The following is an 18,206-nucleotide window of genomic DNA, read 5'->3' on the forward strand; positions in this document are numbered from 1 at the left end:
TTTTCACTTACATTTCACAGTTGCATTCTTGTCACTGTTACATGTGTCATATAGCATTTAGCATTAGCATCATTCTTGACCTTTGAAATGGTAGTTTGGCAAAATAACCCTAATTCCAGGTCCACTTTCCAGTGGTGGGATCAAGTCATTGTTTTGCAAGTCACAAGTAAATCTCAAGTCTTTGCCCTGAAGTCCCGAGTCAAGTCCACAGTCAAAATGAACAAAGCCAGACTCAAGTCCCAAATCCTAAGTCCTTAACAAGTCATAATGCACTCTTATCCAAGTGTAATGCCATTTTAACATCAGAGTAATATTTACAATTTACAAAAAACATCAGTGCTTTTTATAATTTTTTTTTTGTTAAATCAAGTACTTTAAACAAGTGCAACCAAGCTTAAATCATAAACAATAATGTAGATGTTGCATTTTCATAGCATATAGTGCTATTAGCCAGTACCACAGCAGAACCTGTGTTCTGTCCTGTTTTGTTTTTAAATGTAGATTTTTTTGAAATAGTAAACAGAATACTTATCGTATACGACATCCCCTACCTTAACATCCTTTTTAATCTTTTGGTTTAGCACAGGGTATCAAATATTTTCAAGTCAAAAGGTTCAAGTCCAAGTGAAGTCACGAGTCATTGGTGTTCAAATCCAAGTCAAGTTGCAAGTGTTTTTTTGATTTTGTCGAGTCTAAACTGATAAAATTTGTGCCTAAAGTCCGAGTCGTGCCTTAAGTCCACACTTCTACCACTTACTGGCTAAATTAGGGCTTTCAACCACATCTCATGGTCTTTATTTGTTTGCTCACTTGTCATGAAGATGCCTATTTATAAGAGAATGCCATATACAGCTACCTAATGAAGACTGAGTTGCAGTTGAAAGCTCCACAAACCTTAAGTCAAGATTATTTTGTTGTATTTTTTAATTCCCTTTATACTATTTCCTTCATATTACCGATCTGAGTGTTTCTTATGTCTCTACTGTCGTCTACTGGTTATATTTTCACACAAAGCAACATCTAATTACTAACAAATGACTTGTCACCACACTGTCATCAGCAAGCAGAAACTCAAGTGTTAATGCACTGCCGCAGTGTGCAGGGTGATGTCAGACTGGGGTTCATAATCCTACCTCGAGTGAAATTCAAGTAAAAAAAAAACTAAAGTAATAGAAAGTAGGAGTGTGAGAAAAAAATGATATAGTTGAGTATCATGATATTATGTTTTGTGTTGCTGTATCAATTTTTAACTGATACGCAAACATTTGTAGTAGTGGTTTATTTTGTGTTGTGTTCAAACCCCCAACGCTAGATAGTGTTGTAATCTATCTTCAGCCATTTTACTCCTCCACTACAAAGTAACAACATATCACTAGCACAACCCAGCTGGCTGCTGACATTAAATTTGGTTGCAATGAAAATTAGGTTGACATTTTAAATACCTAATGATGTTAGGATACACTGGGTTTTGTTCTCCATACCTTACAACTAAACGTCACTATTCTACATCAAGAGGACCTCGGCATGAAACACGGAAGATGTCAGATTTCAATTACTGAACAGTACAACAAAATATCACGTCATCTGTTTGTTTGTCTGCTCAAATTCTACATCAAATTGATGCTGGCATTAGACCTGACATTGAATTTTAGTCATCCAACATCACAACCTAATTTCAACCAAGTATCAATGTCTAACAACGCTGCTGGCCAGCTGGGACAGAACACAAGCCTATGAAACAGGCAGTTATAAAGGGGGCACTGCTAGCTCCTAAAATTTGTTTTTTTAAATTGCAATATGCCTTTGCTTACAGCAATATATTCAAATTGAAATATAACCCCTATATAGTGATATGTATTGTATTATCAGCTCATTGCCAATACAAAGCCCTAACAGAATGCTTGAAGCCACCACCACTTTTCTTTAAACTTGAATGCAGCATAAGATGCCAGAGATGTGGATGGGATATTCGGCCAGACACAGATGTGCAACTACTGCTGGTGTAAAGATTTTATTACCAGTTGCATTGTTTTACATTGCTGATCTTCTCACCTAAAAGCTGGGTAATATATCAGTGATAATTAGCAGTACACTGCACCAATCAAATTTCTCACTACTCTGCACAATACAGTACTCAGCAAATAATATGTTAAAATCACTTGTGTGCAATATGCAACATGCAAAAAGGCAGCAATTGCAAGAAACTTTCTTTTTAAAATATGTGTGTAAAAAATGCAAAATTTAAACCTCCAACTTAAACACAACCAGTGTATAATAAGATATACAGAAGTTTCAGCTCTGTCAGGATTATCAATAATAAAAACTGATAAGTGCAATAAATTATTTGAGGTAAGTGAACATAACAAGCATCATCTACAAAAACAGAGTATATGTGGGTGTGTGTTTTTGTAATAGTTGTCAGTGGTTAACTTTCGAAAGTGTTCCCATCTTTAATATAACTAAAAGAAAGGAAAGTTAAAGTACCATTACAGAAGTGAGGTAATATTAAATTTTTTTTTCATCTGAGAAAAACACAGGAAAGCCTGTGTCATGGGAGATTTTCTTTCTTGTAAAGTGACCTGTGTAAAATTCCCTGACTTCTCCAAAGAATGTGACAAACATCCTCTAAATGTCCCAGTCCAGAATATACCTCTCTAAATAAAAAAATATTGCCTTGACAGCATCTGAATTACAGCATGTGTCATGTTGCCCTATGACCTGTGTCACTTTGGCATGGAAACAGAAGCACTCGATCTCGAATCCTCCCGTTGCCTTTCAGCACCATCCTGTCCTCATACACAGACACCGTGCCGAAGGCGTTACTGTTGGGTGGAGTCTCGATCACCCCTTCTAACGTCAGGTGGTGCACTCCCATGGTTTTATCTAGGTAGTATCCACCGTCGTGGTCATGTCCAGCCATGAAACACACCACACTGCTGTGGGATTGTATGATGGCCAAGAGCTCATCAAAGTTCCAAGCGAGGCAGACGGGTTCTGTGGAGTAGGGGTGGACAGGGAGGTGACCTGGGCAAGAAGACAAACAATATGGTTTTTTATAACTGATGCAGCAGGACAGCAGATGATGTAAACACTATATTTCACAGCCTGTAACCAAGCTCCCCCCTGTACACCTTGTATTGTGTTTTGGATGATATGATTCAATCAGGTAGTGCTTGACCACATGAAAGTACAGGTATAACTGTTCTAAACCAGCAATGCAGCAGCAATTTGCCAGTTAGCAAGCTAAGCTGCTGGCTGGAAAGCAGCAAGACAGTTTATCCACATATATACACAGTAAGTTTGACACCCAGTCTTCATCTGGAAAAGTTGCTATTACGGTTGTGCGATGTTGATTTCCGTTGTTCAGAATTAAATAAATGAGAAATAAGATGTCAGGAATCAAAATTAATCTGAGTAACTGACACTTTGTAAAAGCAATAGGTTTCACTTACTGACAATTGTGACTCTTTCCTGTTTATTGTCGGCTGAGGACAGAACAGAATCTAGCCAGTCCAGCTGGTCCTTACTGAAACCACCGTTGAACATTGTAAACCTCTGCAACAGGCTCTCAGCCACTGAAACAAAAGAAGAGACAATTAAAACTACTTGATGGGACTTACAGTGAAAGACTGTAGGCTGAAGTTGGCTTCTCATTCAAGAGTTAAGTAATGAAAATTCTATGTCTTTTAGAGTAAAGGTTTCAAAAATCTTAAAGCAGTTCAAACCACATAGACTGTTTTTTTCTCCAACACAAATACGTCTTATACGATACACACCAGTGAAACATCAGAAAGGTATGAAGGTATGAGAAAATACATACTGCCAAACCCTATCAGGATACACCCGGTACAGGTCACCAGACCATCACTGGACTGACACGGTGACAGACAACCATTCACACAAATGCACATGTCATCAATTAACCTCACGTGCACCTTTGGACTGTGAGAGGGAGCCAGTGTTGTGTTGAAGACTGTTTCCTCCTACCTAAGCCTGAATCAGTCCCTTTCCCATAACCCAAATCAACATCCAGACACAGAAGTGCGGCTGGTGGGCTTGAACCCGGATCCCTTCTTGCTGTGAGGTGTCATTGTTACCCACTGCACTATTTTTGCACAGCCCCTGGTCAATACTTTGTATATTCATACACAGAACTGTACAGATCTTTAAAAACGGATATTTTTTTACATACATCTTTTTCCTTTTTTTCTTTTTTATTGTAAATATCTTGACTTTTGCACTGAATCACCAACACAAATGCCTTTGCAAACCTATTTGGCAATACAAATGTTTCTGGATTCTGATTAAAAATACACCACAAATATGATATTTAAATACATTTTTGATAAATTGTATTGAATTTAATAATATCATAATGAATATTTACCTACTCACAAAATAAAAGTGTGACTAGTTAGCCAGCATACCTGGGGGACAGTTGAGATCCTCGTTGTTGTTGTACTGTCTTATCAAAGTCAGAGCCTCGCTGTACTGTCCGCTGGACTTGTCTCTGCCCAGCAGGCTCACATCGTACGCATCCAGGACCACAAATGTAAAGCCGGGGAACGGGCTGAAGCTGTAGGCATAGATGTCACTGCCGGGCCGGGCTCCACTCAGGCTCCCGTCAGTGTGCGGTGTGCTGTTGAGCTTTGAACGCAGCAGCGCGCTCCTGCTGAAGTTATAAAACTCGTGGTTCCCCCACACATGGTGGACCTCCACGGGGCTGGAGCTGAACTCTCTCAGCACGGTGTCCAGCGCTCGGTCTGACGCGCCGGGGCCCTTGTTGAAGCCGTCGATAATGTCTCCCAGCTGGAGGATAAACTCGGGTTTGACAGCCGACTCTGACCAACTATCCTGGGCTTGCCTCAGCAGCTGGAGGCTGCTCCGGTAGTACCGCCTCTTCGTCCGGGAATAATTGTATCCGTCGTCAAGGTCTGCGTACTGAATGTCAGCTATCACACCGAAGGTAAACAGCGGCGTTTGTTGGGGACAGTCGTCCATCCTGGATGCTGTCTTCGAAATAAATAGTGTCCGAGTCCGAGGGAGTATACAGTTGAGTATACAGGTGACGCTGACCGAGTACCGGTAACCTCTTAACTGCCTCACACGACGAAATCCATACAGGCCGGAACTTCCGCTGACGTCCTACACGATGACAGTACATCAAAGAGTATGGATGCCAAGAGGCGAAACTCAATAGAACGCCCCATAGCAACAGACTCGCCCATGGTTTCGTCCTACCGCCGCCATTTTGGACTGTCAGCAGACCGCAGCAGACCCGCTTGCATACAAAAACACACAGACAAACTGAAGTATATCGCTATTAATTATGCTTACAATGCTACTCACCTCGTGATAGCTTGGTCACAGCCGTTTTTGTAAAGCAAAATATACGAGGGCCGACTTTAAAAAAAACAAAACAAAGAAAAACGGCCTAGATTACATCTCTACATAGAAGATTAACTGCTTTCTCTTCTAACATTTTATATTAAACAAACAAACTCTTCTAACATTTTATATTAAACAAAAGCATTAGGCTATAACAAATAAAAGCTCATCCATGTGAATAAAAATAATGTGATTACTATAACTCCAGTTTCAGTGCATTGGCAAGTGCAGTTTTGCAAGCGTTATCTTCCCTCCAAAACTGGCATATTAAATTGAACACTTTAAAACCTACACCTCAGGAGTTCTTACCCTTTGGAGGGAATCGCCTTGTTAACAAATACGTTAGGCTATAAATGAATTACATTATGGTTGCATGACCTCAGCGTCACCACCATAACAAGACTGTAAAGCCGTGTCCAGTGCGGCTCGGTATGATCTGCAGTCTCATTTAGCCACTTGTTAGCAACCACCGTTTTAAGGATGTATAGAAGCTCGAAAGTTAACAAGTGGGTTTTTTACTGATGTAGGCTATTTTATGTCGTAGATCAAAACTTTAAGGTCTCTGAAGCTTGTGTAAAGACCTTATTTCAGGTAGGCCTACCTAACCAAAAACCCATTTAAACAATCCATTAACTTCAAGACAAGGGAACTATGAGTGCTAAAATTCTAACTCATAGACGGGTTTGAGGACTCATTCCTGGGGAACTCTATAGTTAAAATCTAAGTAGGGCATTCTTGGCACATTGGGCCTCATTCACTAATATCTGCGCAGAAATGTTCTTACTCTCCGCAAAAAATACGTACTTGCGCAAAATCACCGTCGGATTCATGACACGTGCGTACCGGCAAATTTTGTTCTCACCACCGTGCGTATGTTAGTAAATCAGAACCATTCTAAATTGACAGGCGCGTGTCCGCAATCTGCAATCAGCATACTACCACGCCCCCATTTCTCCACATAAGGAAACCGCTTGCCGAGAGTTGATTCATGAATGAAGGAAGCGGTTACGCGAGGAGAGAAGTAGTAAATTTCACAGTTTGTTAGAAGCGATGGCGCCGGGTCTTACAGGAATGCCATGGGTCATTGTAAGATTGTGGAGGACACAGCATGCCAGGATGATCTTGCACACCTTCTCAGGGGTATAAAGTAGTTTGCCACCGGCCGTATCTGATCCAAACACATCCAACGGCCCTTAAGCACGCCAAAAGTGCGCTCTACGGCGCGTGTGTGGGCATGTATGTTATTATAGCGCACCTCTTGAGGGGTTTCAGGGTTTGCGTATGGTGTCATCAGCCATGTTTTAAGGCCATATGCCCGGTCACCCAAACAATATAACATTTTAACATTAACGGAATAGAGACTTACTGAAAATACTAACTTAAAACAATTGAAATAAAAGACTAGCTCACCAACAAGCCATCCACTTCTCACAGCCCCTGCCTCCAAACGCATTCCCACTGTACTGTTTTGCAAAATAAATGAGTCGTGGGTGCCTCCTGGCCAGCGGGCCACAGCCTTAAGGATATCGCAGTCGCCATTACAGATCATCTGCACGATGATGGAGTGATAGTTTTTCTGTTCATGTTATTGTTAATATTTTAATTGTCACAATGATGAGGGTGAACGTGTGTCAATTTCATGGTTATTTAATACTTTTGGCCAATATATTAGTAAATTAATGATTTAAAAAAATGTTAATTAAATCTCTTTTTCATGAATGTGGTTTTATAGACTCTGCATGTACTTAAAAGGTATGTTTGCATTTTCTAAGTCAGTTCGGCCTTCCTCATTTGTGCGTACGCATGGTCTGAGGCAGTTCTAAATTTGTTCGCAGAGTAAGAACAAATTCGGGTAAGAAAATATTGATGAATCCCGGATTTGTGCGTCAAATGATCGTACGCACAGTTTAAGCACAGATTTGTGCGTACGTACTGTTTGTGAATGAGGCCCATTGTCTTTTGGGTTGATTTTCACGAATTTTTCTTTGTTCTTTATAATGTTTGTATCTGGATCCATGAGCTGGTTAGGTTGTTGCATTTCAATGGAAAATTTAAGAAAAAAAAAATACAGACACAACCAACCCTATTCAGTGTGACAACCAACCCCATGATGGGGATGGATGTCACAAGTGCACAAAACATAATTGATAGTCCCTATCTCTAGAATAGATTAAGCTTAAGTCCAAATAAAGCAAAAATAAATCTGTCATGACTTGTCACATAACAAAATATGTGTTATTAACCACCCAACCAAATTTAAATGATTAAGAAAAAATGCCAAGTATATAAAATTAGGTTTCAAAACTATAATCGAGTAAGGTCACTGCATTCCTACATGAATTTTTAAGCTTTAGTTACACATTAAAAGGAAATTTACTAAATATACATTTTTAAGGGGTTTAAATAAAATGAAAAGCACGACCACCACCCCTGTTCTCTCCTATAACTGTCTGAACCATGAAGAAGAGGAAGTGGTTCTGGAGTTCCACAAGGGGGCACTGCACTCTATGAAAGTACACACTATGCTAATCGCAGTAGGTAATGGAAAGTTTCCAGTTGCTACAACCACACATCTTCATGAGGAAACACTGAAAATACAAGCTTAACAAATTTATTTACAGATTCATTAATATGTTTATGTTATTTTGCCTTTCAAAAACATAGGTTAAAAAATGAGGATTGTGGGCTGATCACACAGCTCAGTTCTCTGCTCCCTCCTCTGCTGAAGCAGTTTCCTTTTCCCCACCTGACAAAAGAAAACACACCATCACTTAAGTTTATATTTTGATCCCAATCTCTTTCATCATCATTATATCATGTCTGGCCTCTGTGTCCCTCTGTGTTTGAAGCATTAGAGGCATACAACAGCAACACTTCAAACTACAGTCACAAAAACAGTCATGAGGTTGAATTTATGCCTCAGAAACAACAACAGAGACTGAACTTCAGCAGATTGGAATATTTACTGCAGGTATTTCTGTTGTTTTGTGCATCTCCTGTTCAGTCCAGCGTAACAAGCCCAGGGGCCTCATTTATAAAAGAGTGCTTAGGATTCATACTAAAAGTTGACGTGCGCCCAAAAGCTGAAAATGGCGTGCGCCAAAAAATAATGTGATTTACAAAACCGTGCGCACACACACTTGCACGCAATGTTCTCTTTATAAATCACAGACCTCCTGGAGTTGTGTGCACCCACATCTGCCTCATATTCCGCCCTCTACACGCCCTAGTTCAACCATAAATGGTCATGCAAATCACCTCATGAATGTGATCTGCATATCAATAAGCCAGCATGCAAGTGTTCTCTCGTTGTGTGAGTCACAGCAACGGGTGAGAAACAAACCAAAAAACGGAATTTCTCCAAGACTGAGCTAGAGACCCTTTAACGGGAGGTGGAGGACTGAAGAAAGATTTTATTTGGTGGCCACAGCAGCGGGATCACTAATAAAAGAAAGTGGCAACACATCAACACTGCTGATGCTGTCAGCTGTGTCTGTGGGACTGCACGGACAGTGACAGAACAAAAAAAATAAAGGTGGTCTGATCTAAAGGTAGACCAAATATTTCTAGTCCTTTACCAACATGTAGTTAATGTGTTGCTTTTAAATTTGAGGATGTTTGACATTGATGTGCGACATAAAGAATCACATTTATTAAAGGTGGAGGCAAAAAGGAGTATGTGCCAGTGCCATCTTGCGCAATTACGCACAAGGGTCACTGCAGTATTTATATGTTTATGGCAATTAGTCTGATCAGACACCCGGCCTGAATTACAGCATGAACCAGTGGTATCCCTGTCCCAAAATACAACGTGTAATTTGAAATACAATTCAAAGATGAAAGTGTAATAGGCAAACACATTTCTTCATGCCGGTTTTGTCATGAACAACACATGTCTAAGTAGGGCTGATGAAATGAGTGTAACGGTTGTGCTTAATGGCTGTATTTCGAGACATGATGAATGTACTGGAAATATTTAGCTTAATAAATATGCAGTTGTGCCATCCTCTCCCCCTCCTGCGCTCACAGAGTGGACAATGAGACATTAGAGACAGTGCGGATTAAATACGTATTTAGAAAGAATTTCAATTCAGGATTTGAGTTGGATTTTACAACGTTTTTATGAAACAATTATCCCTCACTCCAAGCGCAAAATAAAGCTGTTGGATTTAATTTCAATGATAACATGGATCTAAGGTGGATATAGCATGACATTAAATTTGTGTGAGACATCAATAAAAATCCACTTCTTCACCTCGCCGTCTGCGTCGCCACTTCCCAGTGTCTTCCAAATGTACGCACGCATGACTCAGAGTTTGCTTACAGGTGCGCACATTCTCCCACCAAGTTTATTTTTATAAATCACAACCTTTGCGTGGTAAGTGGCGTACGCCACTTGCGTAAGCAAGCTGTATAAATGAGACCCCAGGTCTGTCAGTGTTTCCCCTTGATAAAGTTCACCTGAGGTGTCTTTGGCTGGAGTCCATGGTGTCAGGCCAGTGATACACTTGGGAATCCACCTAAGGACAGTGGTGGAGGCCAACTCGCCCCACTTGCCCTCAGCTCGGTCCTGCACAGAATGGAGGGAGCATGAGATAAAGCTTTATATTTTTTTGTGTACAGAGAAATGCTCTGAAATATATTACTGTGACACATTTTGGTTTGTTTTACAAGCATAATGCACATATATACTTCCATCTTGATGTTTTCACAAATGACAGTAGGCCTCACTGTGTTCAGTATTTGTTACATGGAAGCACTCTGACTGTGTGCAGTGAGGCAAACATGAAAGCGTGCAAACTCCAGACTCACTGATGACACACTGCAACTTACATCACAAACTTCATATAGTTAACAATCATCCTGAAGTTTTATAAAGTCACTCAACACAACCAGTCACATCATGCATATAAAGTCAAACATGCTCTTTTAACAGGCAAGTGTACACAGTAAGAAAGAATAATAATACTTCTGGCAGTATACCCAACAACAGCGATCCATTCTTGTGCATAAAAAGTCATTCTCATATTTGAAAATACCCCAGAAATCATCATGCAAGACACTGCTGTGTCTGAGTGATCTATGCTACTGACAAAACGTTGTGTATAGAGGTTGTGGCAGCACCTCCTCTGCTCCCTCTGAGGTTCCTATGGTGAAATAACCTTCTCTGGAGCCCGGGTAGGGCAGCTTCTGTGTTTTGATATTTTGACCGCTCTCCTCATCGGTAGCTGGCTGGAGTTTCAGTGAAGAGAGGTGTCATGGTTATGTTGTGTCACAGTGTTTGTCATATCAGTGTGTACTGACAAGTTCCAGTTCTCCAGATTATAGTGAGGAAATGAAGTTGGATTGTGTTGATGTTGAGTTACCTGCTCTGCTTGGTGGTATTCACCATGCTGCTCACAGCCAGTGTCGAACACATACTTCCCCTGGCCAGACGGCTGCAAAATGAGAATGGGATGGCAGAGACAACTTGAACACAGAATCCACTTTGATAATGACAAATCAAAAATGTTGGTGTTGTACGTTTCTCCATTCAATGGACACATTACATTTGTATCATATAAACATTTCTTAAGTAAAGTACTTCAGATTGCATGTATATGATCTGAGTTCATCATACTGTCAAGGAGGGGATGTTGGATGATGTGACATGTAGGTGAGATAGCTGCAGACCACTGAGACCAACAAAGACAAGCATTTTTTAACAAAAGTCTGAGACATTTCCAGATGTGTTTCTAGCGTCCAAAACTGCCTTTGTTTGTCTCAAACAGTGGTCTGCTGGATTATTTTTAAATTTGGGTTCTGTCGTGTCTGCTCTGATCTGTCATGTCTCCCTCCACATAATCAAAAAACAGAAGAGTTTGGGACACTTCCAGCTGTATTTGTAGAAACAAGAGTGGGTAATTTAAGCCAAATCATGATGTTTTCCTAATCCTAACCAAGTGATTTTTGTGCCTACACTTAATCACACATTAACCACAGCACTGTCACGACATTCAATTGAAAACTGAAAGAAGTGTAAAGTTTCAACATATCTGCTACACCTGAAACGTACAATTGTAGCAAATCTGTGGTTTGAAGAAATGTGCAATGCCAACATTTATTCTGGCAACTGGGTTATTCCATCTGTTATTATAACTTTGTGCTTATTGACGTAATTGCTGAGATCTGGAAAAAAACAAGACAACTTTGCAAAGAATAAGTCAAACAGGGCAGGTAACAGAAATTTAATTAGATTAGCTTCCTCTTAATTTGGAGGTCAAATTGAAAGTAAATGCACCTGCTTGTTAATAATTCTTGTCATAAACTGTGATGGATGTTTAAAATGTAAAGTTTGGGTAATTATTTTATCGTTTGTCTGACCTGAGAGTTTACAACCTGTCTGATCATCAGACTGCTCATGTTTTTTACTCAATTGGATCTATTTTTAGCAATGTTCCCACATTCTGAAATCTTTGCTATTACAAAGTTATCATAACTGTTTGAACTGATGGCCAGAGCTACAAAAGTAAAACCCATGTTGTAATTAACTGTAGTTGTGTAGAAGAGTGTAGAAGAAGTGTAGAAGAACTAAATTTATAGCGACTGCCGAAGTGATGTAAAATGATTTACAAACATATATTTACTTTAACTGAAAGCTGAGATGAAATAACTAGTACTATGTATTCTGAATTATGCTTAACCATTTGCACTATTATTGGGATTCACAGGACCACATATGATTTGCCATTTGTTAAAATCTAAACAGGACATTTGAAGGCTTTTTCCTCTGCATGCTCTTTGTCTTCAAACAAAGAGAGCTATGTGACACCCATCTCCACAGGAGGTCTCACCTCACACCTCAGTGAGACTCAAGTCCCAAAACTTGATTGGACAGGACCTTTAAAGTGACACGTGACTCTGATGTCACAGGCATCTGTAGAAGGTCTGCTCCCTTCAGACAACTCTTTCTTACTCGGGAACTGCGAAGCAGCCCACACCTTTTTCCTGCTGGGCCTGGAACAGCCCAGATGCTCAGACCCTTGCTCCTTGTCCTGAACCATCAAAGGTGGGGCAGTTGATCACAGACTCTCTAACCTGAACCAGAAAGTTAGAGGTGCAAGCACAAGGTTTGCAACTAGCTTTCCAGCAACAAGGAACTAAGTGAGTTAGCACCCAGCGTCTAACTCTGCAAGGACCCAGAGCGACTGGCTTCCTCGGATCAGAACCTTTGGAACAAGGACACAACAAAGACTGCAGCTGGAACCACAGCCACTCCCAGCCTTCTTCTGCCAGCTAACAAAGCAGTACACCACCAAGTGACTCTTTCTCCCATCCACTCAAGGATCGGTAATGTAACAACTGGGTATAGCTTATCACAGCTTTACAGGCTAAGCAAGACTGTTTAACTTGTTGTATGTGATTTAATGCTGTCATTGAGTTATTGTTGTGATTGTTTGCAGTTAGGTCATTGGTTAGTTGGCTTCGCCAAAGCTAAGTGTTTAGTTGCTAATACTGTTCACAACAGATTCTTGCACACAACTAAACAATATCTGCACTAATCCAGACCGATTGCAACACAAATCACATTCACATAGACTCTCTCTCTCTCTCACACACACACACACACACACACACACACACCAGGCCTGTATATAGTTAGTTAGAATTTGTGTGTTTTGGTTTGCTTTGCTAGTTTGTGAATAAATATAATTCTTTGGAATCCTACCTGTTGTCTGTTTAATGTTGCACAAGAGTGAATGAATAGTCAACCTCTGCTGCGTCAAGAACTCCGAGATCCTTCAGGCGTTACTGTTAATTTTGGTTGTTGTCATTAATTTAATTATTAATCAAAACTCCAAATTAATAGTTTAGCGTATTTTATGAGACTGATATCTTTAACTGGCTATCATTTTTCCCTTTACGGGAATGGTGCACCACGAGGTGATTTAATTTTAATTAATTACATTATTTAACATAATTATTAATTATTATTAATTATTTCCGATAGCCAATTGACCCCAACATAATTGGTGCCTCCATGTGATGCCCTAATATGTTGATCACAACATATTTGGTGCCGCCGTGTGAGACCTAAAATTATGTTCCCAAAATATATACGTTGATCCCAACACTATTATCATCTGACAGAGATTGATCTGGCCTGGCATAAATTAACCAAACTATTTAGACTATTTGCTCCCCTGCAAACCCAAATCACACCACAGTGAAAGATGTTACATATTTCATCAATCACTGACCAAGCAATTTGTGAGTAAGTAATTAAAGTAGAACTCACATTATTGTTGACAAAATTACCCTTGTATCTGTGGTTAGAGTGGATGTACTCTCCAGCTGACTCCATCTTGCCATTCACCCATGAGCCCTTGTATTCTGAGCCAGTTTCCTTGTAGTGGTAAATGCCCTGGCCATGCCTGGATATCACACAACACCAAGGAAGTTTTAAAATCCCCATTTTCTGTAACTAATGAGAATAGATTTGGTAATGTGCAGGTAAAAAGACAACATTGCTGAAACTAGTCTAAATTTGGCTGAGCAGTGAAAGGTTTTGATACATCCAAGTTATAGATAACTACTGTATGTAAATGTTAAAATACAGTCATTTAATGTTGTTGAAACAAAACATACATAGATATCTAAAAAATGTCATCATCATAGATGTTGTTTGACCTGCAAATCAACAAATCCACACTGAAAAGCATATTTCTATTTTCTACAGCAGTGATGTCCCGAGATAAATCACATGTATTGTTATGTATTTCTATCACTGAGTTTAGATAACAGAAATCAAGCAGTCTTTAAATCAAGGACACACAGGACAAAGCGTGACTCAACACTGCAGAAGAATGTGTGCTTTCAGAAATGAACTACAAACATCTCAATGACATACACTTGTGATTTTAAAACTGTAGATATACCTCGTATGATGCAGCCACTCTCCATCATAGGTGTCACCATTAGGGTAAGTGTAGACACCATGACCCTGTCTCAGGTCCTCAACCCACGACCCTGACAGACACAGAGAGGTAGCAATTATAGTTTGTTTCTATAAGTCTGTGTCGGGGCTTTAGTTACACCCATGTCAGCTGAAAAGTTTGAAACCTTTACAGCACTCATACTACTGAAACACACACTGATGAAATGCAGAAGCTGGCAACTATCTGAACTCATATGCTCTTTGTACCTTCATATTTAGATCCATCTGGATAGTAGAAGGTGCCCTGTCCATGTTTCATGTTCTGGTAATAGTCTCCCACATATCTTGCCCCATTCTTGAAGTGATATGTCCCCTGTAAGACAAAACAGGCAAAGATCAATAGACATTAGTCAAAGAGAATATTCTTATCCAGGTAACATAATAGAAAACGCTGTGTTAATAATAGAAATATTGTTGTCATCACTGGCTGAATATGTATCCTCAGTAAACAAATGAAAAATAACGAGAGAACATTTCTTTAATTCACAGTGCTCATTGACCTCAATATACACATGCAAAGTCTGAACTATCATCTAGTTACCCTAGTTAGGAGGTTAGGAGCTATGGTGCCTAGACCCCCAAATGTGCTAGGCCTAGAACTGTTGACCTGGTCTAAGTTAATATTTTAAAAGTTTTATAAAGTATACTTTTTATTCACCATAAATGGACTAATTGTATTAAAGTGTGAAGCAAGTAAGTAGTTTGTTTGTTATGTTTGATATGCATATTTCTCTTGAGTGGTTGCTTTGGCCACTCGGCGCCATTAACAATAACAAGTGAACTGAATTAGGACTCAGCACATCAACTGAGGTCAAGCCAGCCCTCACTTTGAAACATTTGGTCAAGCCAGCCCTCACTTTGAAACATTTGGTCAAGCCAGCCCTCACGTTGTTTTGCAGTGCGCGCATATACTACACATTACAGCAAGAGCGAGAAAGGACTGATTTCAAAGTAAAAGCAAGCTTCCAAAACGACCTCAGGGTGTCACCCAGAAAATATCAGGTCAATCTGATGTAGCATTTCAGAATAAAAGCCCTATGAGCTGTCATATTTTACTGTACTCCTTGTACAATAAGAATAATATATATTTTTTTAAAAACTACCTGTTATTACTCAACCGTTCCACTTCAGACTGATAGTACACAACCTCCGAGTGCCACCCAGAAAATATCGGGTCAATCTGATGTAGCATTTCAGAATAAAAGCTCTCTGAACTTTCATATTTCACTGTGCATAATGTACATAGGATTAGTGAGGGCCGACTTGACCTCAGTGCACGGTCATACCTGTCCGTGTCTTCTGCCGTTCTCGTACTGTCCTTGATAAATGTCTCCGTTGGGCAGAACAGCTTTACCGACTCCGTGTCTCTCTCCTGCTTCATTTCTGTCTCCTTCATATTCCTGCGCCAAACAAACCAGAGTTTGTATCCAGAGACAGAAGAAATAACGCCACCTGTCTTCCTACCAACACACACCAACTGCTATCAGCTAACGGGTAGGTTTATGCTAATGTAGGCAGGTTTCTTCCTTCTGTCTTATCTATAAACTTAGTAGTTACTGAATTATGTATCAAAGTGCTGTAGGTCAAGTGAGGACACGGTAACGCCTCTTCCTCCACTTCCATCTCCCAAAGAATGTAGGACAACTGCAAATCGACAAGAGTGGTATCTCAGATTTGATATATCACTCCGCCAAACTTCATAACTCTACAGTCTATGCTTATCACCTGCACGTAATGTGCGCGATATTAAATAGTTCCCAAATGTAATGTGAGGAGCAAAATAGAATATGTGTGAATGTAGTGAACATTAAATTATGTAGCTGCAAAATAATGAACAGAGAATTACGAGACAATCTACTTGATACGTCCTCACGAAAATAAATGTATCCAGTAACGTTAGCTTCAGCCAGCTAACGTCATTACAACAAACCGAACTGAGTATCTAACATGTTCATCCTCTCACCCCGAGTTTACTGCGTTCATCATCAAACTCATCAGATCCTACATCCGACATTATTCTATGTCACTCTCAAAGTGTGAACGATGTAAAGTTTTAGTAAAAACTGTTAAGATGCTCAGACAGCTCTGTGCCCTCTTGCTAGTTTACGGTTGCCGTGACAACAGTCAATTCACGTGACCAAGAGTTGTGGTTAGGGACTGTGCGTTAGCCTACATGTGAGAGGGGTGGTGGTGGTGGTGCACAAAAGGGGGAGGAATGTCAAACTATTTTTTTAAGCACTGAGGAGGAACTTGTGTTTATTATTTTAGCTCACAGGAAGGGCATATGACTTTAAATTGTTGTGTTCTGTATTTACTTTGCTGCTATTTGGTCCCATCATGGCACCCTGACACCACTGGGCTTTTAAATGGCTCCTTTCGAAAATGTTTAAATTAAAAAAACTTAAGAAACTCCCAGATGGCTCAATTGACAAGTCAAAAGTAATATGTACCTGTGTCAAACAGAATTAAGGTAGCAGCTTCTCTTCAACTTATCAAACATAAAACAAGACATATACTCATATAAAAAAATCTCATTAAGAATGTGTTCAAGTATAAGTCAAGTGAACAACTAAACATCCAAACACCTTAAATTGCATTAGACACATAATTCATAACAAGTCACATATGAAGACTTTATTTTTATAAGACACATATAAATCAATATCAATTACAAAAACTAAACATTACAACATATCAAACAGCTTTCCATCTTTGTTGGTAAGTTTGGTTTACTTTTGGGTTATTGTTAATGTGTTTGTTTGTTTTTTAAACCTGCCTTACTGGGTGCTTCAGTTATCATTTTCCGTAACTTGTTCCACATTGTGATGGCTCGATACATTACAGATCTGCAGTATCAAAATGTTGGTCTCTCACATAATTATGCGAGTAAAGACAAATTGGTTGTTTTTTATGATGAACATTCTTAAAAAAAAAACCGATAGATTGCATGTCAACCTGTCCTCTGCTCTGAGCCACAAGAGACTGGCATGTATTCCCTCTGTACTCTGTCTCACACCTACCAGACAGGACAGTGTGAGCCTTGCAGCTTTATTCTGAACTATTTGGAGTTCAGACAGTTTGTTTTTTGTTTTTGTTTTTTGCTGCACCTGACCAGACTGCAGAGCAGTCATCAAGATGACATAAAACTAGTACCTGTGTCACTAGAATCCTAGAGGCAGGGCTAAAAAAAGAAGAACATCCTCTAATGCATGATATTCCTCTACAGAGATACAGAGGCAGAGACAACTTGAACACTGATGGATAAACAAATGTTCTTTGTGACAATGTTACTAAATGATACCATGATACAAAAACTGTCATTATTTAAGTAAAATTATGGTTTATTATATTATTTTTGTAGCTATAGCTTGTTTCCATCCAGCCAGGTTGCCAAAAAAAAAATAGAAGAAGGACTGTCCTATTCATAATGTTGGACTAAGAGTCTCATCCTACTCTCTAATGTGCTATGTGTGAGCTCAGTCCTGCGTGTTCTTTAATGAAGCAATAGGAGAAGATATTCGGTCTCAGTTAATGTAGTTTATTAAGCAGTAAAGGAATAAAATTACAGAGCTCTGGGTCTCAACTTCACGTCCCTGACGAACAACAAAGGTGTGTCAGTTCACGAAGTCTGACCTCCTGTCCTTTCCCTGACCCAGTATATTTGAGCGTAACAGAGTGTCATTGTGCACGCAAGGCGTTGTCCTCTTCTCATTGGCAGTTCCACTTCCTCCTTCACCACACCACGCCCCTGCCTTGTGTTAATCTGACTCCTTCCCGCTGGCGGTGGGGGCGTGGTTCCTGTTTTGAAAGACAAGAGAACAACACAACTCCCTACACGTGC

General features: G+C 39.8%; 2 protein-coding genes across 2 annotated transcripts; both read right to left on the bottom strand.

Moving 5' to 3' along the window:
• Window positions 1-1,579: 1,579 nt before the first annotated feature.
• Window positions 1,580-5,368, bottom strand: adprm (ADP-ribose/CDP-alcohol diphosphatase, manganese-dependent). The gene is made up of 3 exons (XM_049564258.1): window positions 4,428-5,368; window positions 3,453-3,575; window positions 1,580-3,024 (listed from the first exon to the last, which is right to left on the bottom strand). Exons 1-3 carry the CDS (start codon window positions 4,999-5,001, stop codon window positions 2,702-2,704), a joined length of 1,020 nt encoding a protein of 339 aa, XP_049420215.1. The 5' UTR covers window positions 5,002-5,368; the 3' UTR covers window positions 1,580-2,701.
• Window positions 5,369-7,458: 2,090 nt separating this feature from the next.
• On the bottom strand, window positions 7,459-16,484 carry rsph1 (radial spoke head component 1). Its single transcript, XM_049564249.1, has 8 exons — window positions 16,329-16,484; window positions 15,652-15,765; window positions 14,573-14,678; window positions 14,307-14,397; window positions 13,667-13,802; window positions 10,755-10,826; window positions 9,850-9,958; window positions 7,459-8,134 (listed from the first exon to the last, which is right to left on the bottom strand). Exons 1-8 carry the CDS (start codon window positions 16,377-16,379, stop codon window positions 8,088-8,090), a joined length of 726 nt encoding a protein of 241 aa, XP_049420206.1. The 5' UTR covers window positions 16,380-16,484; the 3' UTR covers window positions 7,459-8,087.
• Window positions 16,485-18,206: the final 1,722 nt, after the last annotated feature.

Source organism: Epinephelus fuscoguttatus, linkage group LG20, assembly GCF_011397635.1.
Source record: "Epinephelus fuscoguttatus linkage group LG20, E.fuscoguttatus.final_Chr_v1".
Taxonomy (NCBI): Eukaryota; Metazoa; Chordata; class Actinopteri; order Perciformes; family Serranidae; genus Epinephelus; species Epinephelus fuscoguttatus.